The 12,854-nt window shown below is 44.6% G+C and overlaps 1 protein-coding gene across 3 annotated transcripts in view; it reads left to right on the forward strand.

The window, feature by feature from the left end:
• Positions 1-1,149: 1,149 nt before the first annotated feature.
• dbn1 (drebrin 1) overlaps positions 1,150-12,854 on the forward strand; it is a 103,861-nt gene continuing 92,156 nt past the window's right edge. For 2 of the 3 annotated variants that reach the window (XM_076751418.1, XM_076751419.1), the window contains exon 1: positions 1,157-1,311. In XM_076751418.1, coding sequence (XP_076607533.1) covers positions 1,229-1,311 — 83 coding nt within the window. In that variant the 5' untranslated portion in view covers positions 1,157-1,228. Of the gene's footprint in view, positions 1,312-12,854 lie in introns of all 3 variants that reach the window. The other variant, XM_076751420.1, reaches the window with a different exon arrangement.

The raw sequence follows: 12,854 nt of genomic DNA on the forward strand, positions 1-12,854 counted from the left end.
TCTTATCGGATCCAACCTCCTCTGAGATCACCAGTTTATTTCATCATTAATACTTCCTGAGTCATGAGCTGATCCTAATGTTAAACATGTGTGAGGCCACTGCTGCATGTGAGATTTTTAAAGCTTTACAGCAGACATCAGCCGTCCTGCTCGAGATCTCTCTCCTCACCATCCACCTGAAACGGAGCCATGATGCTGAGTCAGGCACACAAAGTCAGCTCTGTCAGCTGATGCTGCTGTTCCTCCCCACAAAATCCAACAATAAATCAAAGGATTTTCAACGTGATAAAGTTCCCGTGTTGCTCCCACCACCGTGTGTGGGCGTCAGAGGCAAACTCACATTATTCAGTCATCTGTCAAAGCTCACATTGTTATGAATAATGTTCATGCACATTTCAGTCCTGACCATGAACTGATGAAGGTGAATTACAGTTGTGTCACCCTGATGGATGTCTGGCTTAATCTGAGGCTGAATTAAATGCCTGTTTTTGGTGACTCATTTTAAATTGTTTGTTTCTTCATTATATTTAATGTGTTGCTGCACAGCTCTGGCAAATATGGAGAAACCTGACAGTCACAGAAACAAGCAGCTGGTGAATTAAGACCTGTGTTTTAAGGGGAATAAAAATATTATGCATTTGCTGAGTTATTACTTTCAGCGGTGGGAGAAGTTCAGATCTTTAACTTAAATAAAAGCACAAAGTAGAGTAGTACTGGTAAGTAAATATATTTAAAGTAAAGGTCCTCAATTTGCATAATTGTGGAATAATGTGTATTATATTAGTGGATCATAATCATTTACGTATTCCTGTGTCAATCACTGAAACGTTGCCGCTCGTACATGAATCTAACCTGTGTATTTTTCATGTACATCACTTTAAAGACTGCGGTCAAATAAATGCAGTAACAAGTAGAATTTTCCCTTGAGGACAAGTACTTGAGTAAATGTACTTTGTTACTTTCCACCACTCATTCTTTCCAGTGTTTGTCCATCAGTCTTGACATCAGCTGATGTTTTGTAGAAGAGCTGGACTCTTCGGCACTAGGACCCATCAGACCACTCAGCCGCTAACTCTCCGGCGCTAGGACCCCGCGGCCACTGGCCGTCTCTTTGTCTCCACCAGTCAGAGCCTCCTCCTCCTCGTCCTCCTCCTCTCGGTCCTCTCTGGAGTCTCATTCCGCGTCTCTCTCCATCAGCAGCGGTCTGGATGCTTGCAGGGACGGAAACATGGCTGTGAATCTCGGCAAGAACAGACTGGCCCTGCTGACCGCCTACCAGGACGTCATTGACGAGACCTCGGACACCGACTGGTGAGTCCGGCTTACTCCTTCTTTCCTCCCGTCTCCTCTCTCTCTCTCTCTCTCTCTCTCTCTCTCTCTCTCTCTCTCTCTCCTGGTCTCGTTGCTCCTCTCTTGGCGTCCCTCGGGGTTTTGTTGTCCGGCTCGCTGCACGCTGAGGATGCGCAGGGCAGGACAGGAGCGCACCGTGCAGCATCATCATCATCATCATCATCACCATCTTCACACCCGGGCTGGTGTAAACTTGCAGACATACAGGCCGGGCTTTAAAGTGTGAGCAGCTGCACTACACCTCCTCATGAGGAGCTCACGTCCAGCTGAAATTCTCCGCGCAGCTTTGCCTTTTCCTAATTAAGCGCATTAAGCAGCTGCGAGCTTCAGGACGCTTTCTAGCAGTGAAAGTGGGAGTTTTGTTTTATAGATAATAAAAGCCAGAGCAGCAGGTTTTCCAGTCTGAACTGAACTGCACTGCAGAGTCGGGGCAGTGCGCTGCTGTGCAACACTGTGCGCACTGGACGAGCGGAGCGCTTTGTTTCCTCTCAGTTTCTGCTCTCTGGCTCAGCCGGGACCAGGTCTACCCGCAGCCAGCTGGAAGCAATTTCAGACTTTTATGTAATGCGATGCAGCGGTGTGTGCGTGCGTGCGTGCGTGCGTGCATGTGTGTGAGAGAGAGGCTTCAGCAGAGGTACACGGGCCTGGTCCAGAGATACTGATGAGCCCCTGCATCCCCAAACGAGGGCGGAGAGGAGAGGGGCGAGGCCGGGGGGGTGGGAGGGGAAAAAGGGGAGGGGGGCTTCCATCATCACCCTTTGTGGCCTTTCCTCACTTGGAAATAGCGCAAGAGGTGGCAATAAAAATCCTGCTGAAATGCTGAACGTGAAAGTGAAAGACTGCGCTGAGCAGATGATTCACTTCCTCATGAAACAGGACTGTAAAAAGGCCAATCAGTGAATAAACCCCTGACTGCTTTGCACATGTCGGGATTTTCTGTTATTTTCAGCCACAGTTGGGTCATAAATTACAGAAGAAAAGGTCTCTAAATATGGAAATCTGGGTATTTTCAGTGATAAATGCTCTTTTGTGACTTAATTGGAAAAAACACATATGTACTTTTATTTTGTGTGTAGAAGTGGAGCAGTGTAAGTACTGTACTCAAGTACTGGACAGATGTGAGGTACTTTTCTACCTTTTCCTTTCATGCCACTTTCTACTTCTACTCTTCTGCTTCTCCAGGGACAGTTTGTAGCCTACTTTTGATGATTTTACATTTATCTGACTGCTGCGGTCACCAGTTTCTGTACGGGTTTGGAGTTTTAGTAGTGGGCCGACATCCGGCATTAGAGCCTGCTCTCATTCCCAGATCACCGAGTATCGACTTCTTGCCACACCCCTTTGCGTCTCATACACAAGCTACCATTTAGTGTCTGTACAGTGTGAGATGGACTTTCAACTACCTCCATCATCAGTGTCAGGTAGTATGTTGAGTCTTCTTTAGGGTGTCTATACATATATTTAGGCTATATATCTTCATATTTTGCATTTTCTCTTTTCATCATTTCAGTCCCTGCGTAATATCCTTGTTTTCAGAATTTCGTTGGCTTTAAGAAGCGCCAGTCATCTGCACAATCGGTCGCAACTGGCTTGATTTTTACATGAAAGAAGAGAACAAGGCACTTCCTGTTCGACACAGACTCATTGGCTATTGTCAGTTATACAGATGAAATGGAGGATCCTAATTGGTCGAGTGAGGTGTCAATAAAAAGCTCAGAGTGCTGCGGCCATTCTCAGGCGAACGCATCACCTACGCAGACATGCTAACCGGAGATATACCTGGATTGCATCGTCTGGACCGTTGTGAGCGTTTCTGGTGGAGCGTTATTGGTCGGTGGATTGCTGTGAGACTTCGAAAGAGCTGCCTCGCTGTTGTAATCGGTTGTTTGCTTGTTGGTGTTGATTGTAGCTGTTGTGGTTTTCTTGCTTGCATCAATCAAACCAAAAGAATCTGAGCTTTCCAAAGATGTCGGCGATGGCACAAGTACGAATGTAAACATAGCATTTGCATGAGTGACGCATGAGGAATAATAATATGATATGTAGTAGCAATGCTTTTCTCCATTGAGTACAGGTACTTTTAATACTTCAAGTACATTTTCCTGATTATATTTACATACTTGAGTAACATTTTTAATTTAGGACTTTTGCTTTTACAGAGTAGATTCACAGTATGGCATCAGTACTTTTACTTCAGTAAAGGATCTGAATACTTCCTCCACCACTTGTTTATAGTAAACCAGAATAAGTAGTTAATAATTACAATAAATTCTGGACTACCAGGTTTACAATTTCTGTCCGCAGTTTGACTGTCTGACGTACCAGCGCATGAATGCAGCGCTGTGTAGCAGCCAACCAGGAAGTGCTGCATGTGGGACTGTCCCAGCAGCAGCAGGTGGACCAGAGTGGGAACGTTAGGGCTGAATTCAAGTCATGACTAATGAACGAAAGATGGTGCCCTTAGCTGGAGGACTTTTAGAAGACTTCACTGGGTTTTTGGTGTCCCTGTCTGTGTGTGATGGGAAGTGAAAGGGATTTTTTTCTGTTGCGCCTTTAAGAGTTAATGAACCAAGTAAAAGCTATTAGAAGAGGCAGTGTTGACTGTGAGCAGGACTGCAGCTCTGAAGTTAACCTGTTGTCCTTGATAACGATAAGCTAGCAGTCACTGCTGCAGCAGTGAAAACAGACATTTAGTAAAGTCATTTTTCCACCTTAAACCTGCAATAATAGATTTTTTGGCCACTTGAGGGCAGCACAAACAAGTTCCTTGTTAGCAAACAGTTGTAAATCCCGTATTCTCTCTCTTTTTGCTCCTTTTTTGGTCTCCACCGACTCCTGATAGAAATATTTGACATTTAGCTGCTAAATGCTCCACTGTGTTCACCAGCTAGTCTCTACCTGTGTGTGCCTGATGTTTGTTGCTGAGCAGGTGCTGTTCATTGCTTTTTTTTACAGCTTTTTCTCTGAAAACGATGCTATGAGAGCGTTGAGAATGAACCAAAACAGTAAGACAAACGATGAGCTGAAGCTCACTGTGAAGCTCCGTAAAGCCGAGGGGAGCTGCAGATCCAGCTCGTCACGTTGTTTTCACAGTAAATTCTCTCTCGGTTAATTAAAAGAGATGGATGCATTTGTTTGAAGTGGTGTTATTAAATTCAGTCTGTGCACAATAGCTGATTGATGAGTGACCTCTACTTTCCAAATCACTGGAGGTTGCGCAGTGTTTTTAGCTCAGATTACAGATCCTGTTTTGAGTCGTTTGGAGCTCAACACTTAAGTCACCATCTTAACTATGAAATGTGAACCTGTGCCATCTGTTGCCGGTCATTAGTCTAAATAGGTCAGATTGTCTTGAAACACATGCGCTGCTTCTGCTTTCGGTTTGTGGCCGTCCTTGTTTGGGGGGATTTTAGTTTTGCTTCCACATTTTGTTTCTGGTTTGGACAGTTTTGATCTGTAGTGGAGGTTTTCGGTGCTGAGGATGTTCCTGTCAGGCTGATCTCATACGCTGTTTCATACGAGCACTAATGCTTAACAATATAAACTTTTTTTGATTGAATGTAATAAAATTTCCTTACAAACATAGTATGTAACAAGAGAAGCCAAACATCTGTTCTGTCACTGAGAAGCCATAAAATAATGTAACCTTGACACAAAGTAGGGACATTTACTACATTTATGATTTAAATGAGATCAGATCTACTTAAAATAAACAAGACTCATAAACAAGTCTTCATTCTGTGTACACATTTTGGTCAGTACTCAGCCCACCTCTCTAACTCCGCTTGTTTTTGGGTTGTTTTGTTGTTTATTTACAGCAGCCTACTAAATTTATACCATTGAAACATGTCAGACGTTTGTCAGAGGTAGAATATAAAGTGCTGGACTAATTTCCGTCACTGTTCTGAGCGTGTTTGTTTCATATCCGTCTGACACCGTGCTCTCCAGGGAAAGAAAACGTCAGTGTTAACAGCTTGTTAAGTTGTTGATCTGGGCAGGAAGTGATGCTTTTTCCACCCACAGGTCTCCACAGGCCTCCCCAAACTTCAAAAGTGTAAATTGCATCCGGCGTCACAACCCTGTTTGCATCCGTCGCTGCATCCTTCATGAGCGCGAGAGCAGCCAACAATCAACCCAAAGGTTCATGTTTCCTTCAAACGCTTGCTCGTCCTTGTTGGGATGATCTGGTGGAGCTGAGAGATGATGATGATGCAGAGGGACCCGGGCCTGCCCCCGATTTTCACACTTGATGAGATTTGAACAAAGGCAGAGACCTCCAAACACTGCTGACCCCAAACAACACAGGACACCCCCACAAACAACCCCCTCTGTCCTAGTAATGGTACACTCCATCTCTCTATCTGTGTAGATATCTGGCTGACTGTCCGTCTGTCTGTGTTGTTTTAATAATAAAAAATTTTAATCTGCGTCACATCCAGATCCACCTCAGTGACAGACAGTCCTGAGGTCATTCACCAGACTTCTTTAAGCCACGTAAGTACAGTCGTAGTCTGGCCTCAGTCCTCAGGATCAGTGGTTTAGATGCAGTTGGTCTGGTGTTTGCACACGAACAGCTTTTTACCCCAGTTGGAAACCAGTCACCCAATCACAGCCTTTCTAGGCGGTGTTAAGAATTATCTTCGTGCATCGTGATCTAGATACACCCATGAAGGTCAAAGGGCTGCAAAAAAGGCAACAAGAAAATTTTCTGCCATCCGGCTGAAAAACCTTAATTACTGAAACTGAAGAGAAATGGGACACCATGAACACAATGTCAAGTTATTTTTTTAAGGAAAATGTCCAAAAATTCAACCACGACAGTTTCTCAAATGTAGATATTTTTTGGTTTTGTTTGTCTCCTGTGAGACTAAATGAAATGTTTTTGGGTTTAGTTCTTTTGTATTAACAGAACAAACAATCTGAAAAAGTAGTCGTGCAAGTAAATAATGGAGAGGGAGATTAATCAGTAAGGACAGTAAACATCAGCTGCAGCACTAAACAAAATGTCAATCCAGGCGTCGGGCTAAAGAGGCAGTCAATTAGAAAATAAGACAACTGTTCAAAAATGTCACACGATGATAATGAAGAAGAAATCCTACTTTCTGTTTAAGATTTCCATAATTGAACAATCGTCTAAGTAATTTTTCACAAATGCCAAACAGTTTATAGTTGTACCCCCTCAAATGTTGGGATTTTGCTGATTGTTTACCAAACATTTGGAGGTTGGACTACGGTTCACAGACCAATCAACGAATCGATTAATAAAGACAGTAACTGGCAGACCATCTTTACTGGTCGGGGTTCCAAACAGAACCTCCTTCTTGGAGGAAAAGTCTGCTTTTGCACTCATGCTAATGCTAATGCTAATGCTAATGCCTTTCACATTCACATGTAATTTAATTGAATTTAATCTATTAATTCTTTTCCTCTTCATCGTCATTTCCTGCTACGTCTTTATCTTGTAGGCTTTGATTTCTGCCTCCTGCTCTCTTTGTAGCGGCAGTGAAATCAATCAGCGAGGTGTTTTTTTCCACGAAGCACAAAGCTGTCGAGGTGTGTTCATTAATTACACCTCATCCTCACGTAATGCGCGTCCCCTGTGAACAGGCCTTATCTCTGCCTCGCTCATTCACGCCGTGATGTGCAGCTTGTCCCTCAAACCCTGAGCTCCGCCTGCTGCCCTCTGGTGCGTCTGACTGGCTCGGCCCTCGATGCGCCATTAGCTGCGAGGGGTTGAGAGCGGGCTGCTGAAGCTGAAGCGATCACAGGAAGAAGGGATCCAGATGACGGATGAGTCGGTCGTGTCCTCTTGTATTCAGCCAGAGAAGCTCCATCGACGCTGGTAACACAGAGGATCATCCTGACAAGGACGTCATGAGGAAAATCTACCAGATGAGCTTGAAAATGAAGCTTGATTTTATGCGTCATTTGACAGAAGAAGGTTAGTTTGATGAACATTGTTTTTAACTATGTTAGCAGCTGGTCGGTGCAGCACTTTGTTCTGACTTGAAGTATCTCAATAATCATTGGACGGAACCCCGGAAATTCAGAACAGACGTTCATGACCCCCAGAGGATTGTTCCCATGCGTTTACTCCAGCACCAGCATGAGGTTAATTTTTGTGTTTGGGCTGAAGTATCTCAACAACTATTGTTTGGGTTGACATGAAGCTTGGTTCGTGTTCCCCTCAGGAACACATATTGATTACGATGAGGAGTAATCAGCAGCTCGTTTGCATTGCTTCCCCAGTTTTCTCTTCACTTTCTAATAGTGGGAAAACTTTTTGAAGCCCATCTGTATTGTGCTGCTGTCATTTGCATTCTGTCACTTTGGAGGAATTTACCTTGTTTGCCTTGCTGACCTCATGTCATGTGGTGAACAGTGTGCCATGGCAGCAGGAAGCATTTGGACACCAGTATTTGGTTGCACAGGAAGATTAAACTTTACATGAACCAGTGAGCTCAAAAAAAAAAAAAGAAAAGAAAAAGCTGACTGCTGAGCTTTCATTAACAGACAGTTATGTGCACATGCATATTCATATCATATTCATAGTATGAAGGCACAGGGGTTATTCTTGCAAATCAGCTTTTAAGCTGATAAGACTGACTTGTTTGAACAGTGATGGATGGTCGCCAGCATCGATGTTGCATTAGCATCCAGTCCTGCAGCTTCAGTGTCAGAATGTCAGCTGCAGATAGACGAGATGCAATAAGAGGGGATTGACTTCACAGCCTTTTATCATTATTTCGTCCAGCGCCTGGAGGAAGAAGCAAAGAACGTCGTCTCTGGAACCACAGAATGTCAGACTGTGGTGAAGGTGACGCTGTGAAAAGGGCGGTGGGGGATTCAGGGGTATCTAATATCAAACAGTCCGCAGACGTTCCGGAATGCTCAGCTCTCTGCGGCTTCTGATTGGTCCGAGGCTGCTGTCACATGACCCTTTGACCCCCTCCAGCTGTTTGAGGGAGCCATTACCTGACGAGTCACCTCTGCCAGGCTGACAAAAGAAGAAACCGGTGGTAAGCGGAGACGAGCGGGGCGGTCGGCGAACCCTGAGTCGTGTTTCATTAATCGAGGCCTTCAGACAAAGAAGCCTCAGGTCTGATGCCTCTGCTCATTTTGTGAACTGTAAACATACCTGCTTCTCCTCGCTCACATTTTTCTACCCAGCTAGTCTTTTTTTATGCAGTTTCATTATTTACCTCTGGGGATGCTTTCTGTTCACGCTGAGGTCTGGATTCAAGGTCGCTCTCTGAAGAGCAGCTCGAGGTCAGAGGAAAACAGAACACGGCTTCGAAAACAGCCGCTGGTCGTGTGCTCTGGCGCTCTGGGCTCATAGTGTTCTTTGGTGGTGAAATTTTTACTCGTCGCCGCATCCAGAGAGGCAATTAATAGAAGGAAAGGGCTGAATAAAGGAGTGGAGAAATGTACGGAATGCAGAGAGCCGAGGATGAAAATAAAGTGAATCATCAGCTGCAGCCTCCACATTCAGATCTCTGCTGAAAAGCTGTGGGAGATTTTGGAGAGATGATTGAAGTCAGTGCGCCTCTCCACCATAATCAAAACACCAGGAGAGACGTGGAGAATCTGTAACAAGGAGCACTGCAGCTGCTCTGGACACTCTGTGTTCATTTTACTTTCATTTGTGGCCCGTCTGTAAAACTGACCGTGACAGAGCAGAAAATGCTCATCATGAGTTCCCAGAGCCTGACGTCACGTCTTCAGTTTGCTTCTTCAGTCCAAAACCCAAAGACTCTTCATTTAGTCCTCATGACAGCGAAAAGGAGCAAACCAGCAAATGTTTGACATTTCTTGCTTGAAAAATGATTGAAATGATAATCAAAATCTGCTGTTTTTGCAGCTTGAGCCACACTAGGGAACACACGTCAACGTCGGCCTCGGCTGCTTCGGTTTGGACTTCACAGTCCTCTTTGACTCTGGCTGGCACAGCATGTCTTCGTCAAGGACTGAAATCTTTCCAAATGGATTCGCAGTGAAAGCCTGTGAAACTGAGCGAAGTTTCAGCCCCCCGTCATTGATTCTTTCCTCTGTTGTAGACTCGTTGGTTATCAGTGATCCTGTGACAGAAAACAGGTCTGAGATTCATGTTTCTAATGACAGATTCTCCATCAGTGTCGCAGCTGGTCAGGAAGTCCGTTCAGACCAATCAGACGAGTCCAGGTTTGACCTTTGACCCGACCGGCCGTCATTCTTCTTCTCTGTTCTTTTATCTGCAGGTATTGTGCTTCAGACCGTCTCGACCGTAGTGAGTCGTGCTCCTCTCTGCACTGACGGCTCTCTGCTCCCTCTCAGACTAATGCAGAACAGGGTCAGTGGTGCCACATGCAGAACAGGCTTTTGCTTTCATCACGTCTGCTTTTTGAAACTCAGTCGGACATCATCTCCCTGGACGATTAATCTCCTTCATCACTGCACATTTATAGCTTCTTCGCTTCCATGAGCTGAAATACATTAAATGAGGAATGTGCTGGTCTGGGGTCAGTTTTGTTTGTTTTTTTACTTTGAGTGTCTTTGAAAAGACTGAAAACTCCTGAAACGTTTCACCTCCTCCATGGAGGGTGACTGACTGCAGCTCCATAATGGGGTCATGACCTTCAGTAAATGTCTGAGAGAAATGTGAGATTGCGGGTTGGACGGCGGCGTGTCAGGCCGAGGTCAGCGTCATGATGAGGGATGAGGAGGGTGACGGTATCCAGCGGTCCAGACGAAGAAAACCAGCAAATCAAAAGCAGACACGCCTTACAGGGAATCCACAGCAGACACTTGTCATGTGGAGGGAGACGTTACAGTACCGACAGCGAAAGCACTGAAAAAATCCTGATTTCCTGGTGTTGCTGCTGTTCCACGCTGAAACTAGGGTCCACACTGAGCTGTAAATTCAGTTTTTCAATGCTTTGAGGAGCACAACTGGTAGCAGAAATCACTGAGTCAGACACCTCAAAACCTGGAAGACCAAACTATCTGCATGTCTGCATAGCAAGTGAGAGCAGGTGGGCAGATATTTGGGATTTTTGGTCATTTGGCTCAACGAAACATGTAAGTTTAATTGGAAAATTACCACCGAGCTTGTCAGTCATCATACAGTACGAGATTACCCTGGAGCCTTTAATCTCATCTCAGAGGTTGACTGAAGACCATGAGATGCAGCTGAAATGTTTAATAATTATTATTCTAAGATAATTGAAAGGACTTGAAATGGACATTGTGTATGATATCCTGCAGCCCTGTTGTGCAAACAGATGACAAAAACTATCAAAGCTTGTTCTGCTTCAGTAAATCCAGGCCCCCTTTTCATCCTTTGACAGGAATCTGGGCTAAATGTAACTGTTAAAGATCATTATTTATTCATTAAACCTGCTCTCGCCTCGTGGAGACCCAGATCAAACATGCCTGTGGCTAATTTGGGCTGCAGAACGAACTGGTTTGGGTGTTCGGTCTCGTCCTAGACCTGCAAATTCATCAAAGCGCCCCCGCTGCTGATGTTTTCGGTGCTCAGGTTGTTTTTGACCCCAGACACATGCGAGCTGGGATGATGAATTCAGTGACCCATGGCAAAATGACCTGCCCCAGGTGGACCTGGTGGTAACTCCCCCTGAGGCATCAAATAATGAGCTTTCCTGACGTTATTGTACGAGCCCCGTGCAGAGGTACAGGAGCAGGAGGCGATGCCGCTGCAGGAGACTGGATGGAAGATTCATTCAGAGCTGGTTCACGTTTTTAAACTTCTCATATCAGCTTGACATGTGGAATAACCGGGGAGGGTCTCCACTCTGATTAAACCTGGCTCTGATGCCTGTGGTGAATGTATTTGGATGTTTTCAAAGGGCTGTTCCTCTGAGGAGATAAAGATAAGATTTATTGGATGGCATTGTGCTCTGCAGGTGAAGCCGGAGGTCAGTATCTTCTCCTGTACCTCCCTGCTGATCCGCTCTGTTCACTGACTCCAAACCCTCTTTTGATATGTGTGAATTTAGCGCCGATCTCTTTGGATTACTGACCTTTAGGTTTTCCTTTTCACGCCTCGAGAGCTGCAACGTGGACAGCTTTACAAACCACCTTCTGTCCTTTCTGCCTCATGTTGTAGGAAATATAATGAGGTTTACGTATTGCTTTTGAGTGAAACATCTCAGCAGCCTTTGGACTGTTTGTCATGAAATTTGGTTCAGACATTCACAATCCCTTCACTTTTCATCCAGCGCCACCATCATTCAGTCCGTCCAGTACTTTGCTTCATGACTATAAACACCTGCAAACCAATGACGCTCAGCCTCAGCTCTGCTTTATGTTCAGAGTTAATTAGCAAATGTTAGCATGCAAACAAACCACACATCATCATTTCAGCATTCTCATTGTAATGGTGATGCTAACAAGCTCTACCCACCCTACTATAAAATACATTTATTTTGTAGGAGCTTCCTTATTGATCCGCTGAAACAGGAAGTGTGACCATTCAGTGGAGGGACTGCTGGACCAGAACAAACCGTGAATATGGATGAAAGATGGTGGTTTTGGGCAGAATTAATACATTTCAGCTGGTGTGTTTGGAACAGAAGGGTGTTTATTTCCGTCTTTGCTGACTAGCAGTACTCTTCTTCCTCACCGTTGCTGGCTCATTGCTTTATTTCTTGCCATGTTGCTGCCACCAGCTGTCTGATATCCATTCCATATATCTAAAGCTAAAAACAATGTAAAAAAAAAAAAAGAAAAAAAAGAAAAAGAAAAAGAAAAGAAAAAAGCCCATTATGGTTTCCAAAAACCCAAAATACCATCTGAAATAGTTTGTTTAGCCAAACCAACAGTGCAAACCAAAAGATATTCAGTTTACAAAGATGTAAAAGAGAGAAGTCACAGTACATTACAGACCATTCCTTACTCTCTGCATTGATGGAAAAGTCAGATTCCTTGTATTTGAACACATACTCTCAAGCCAACTCTGATTTGTCTCTTAACCAGAAAAATCCATAACACTCTGTTGAGCCGAAAGGCCACCATTTTGTTCAAAATGTTGAGTCAGTGATGTGGAATAAACCTGAGTGTCAGGCTCAGTCTTTTTGCTGCTGCTGTCAGAGGTTGGAGTTCATCGAGGGAGCGCTGTGGTCCAAGAGGGAGCCTGGAGTTTGTAACCTCCTTCTCTGAGTTTCTTCCTCTCTGCGTGAATCATTTGCACTCTGCCCTTGCAGCTTCATGGCAGGAGGCAGAGAAGAAGCAGAGAGAGATTAAATTGGCCAGAAAAGAGAAGTCAGTCAGCTCTTATTTTTAGCTTCGCTTTCACACGTACGGTCGTGGAACACATTTAAATTACAAACGGAGTTTCAGAAGAGGAGGAAAGCAGTCAGGAATCGTGGAGAAGTTCATTCTGCAGAGTCATGTTGATTCTCCTTAAAGCTTTGGATGCACAGCAGCTGTCTAACAGTTTAACTCTGAGTCAGTCAAACCGTCTTCGTGTCCTCAGTCCAGAGGGAAAATAAGAGTTAGTCCAGGAC

The sequence above is a fragment of the Chaetodon auriga genome, chromosome 15 (genome assembly GCF_051107435.1).
Source record: "Chaetodon auriga isolate fChaAug3 chromosome 15, fChaAug3.hap1, whole genome shotgun sequence".
NCBI classification, from domain to species: Eukaryota; Metazoa; Chordata; class Actinopteri; order Chaetodontiformes; family Chaetodontidae; genus Chaetodon; species Chaetodon auriga.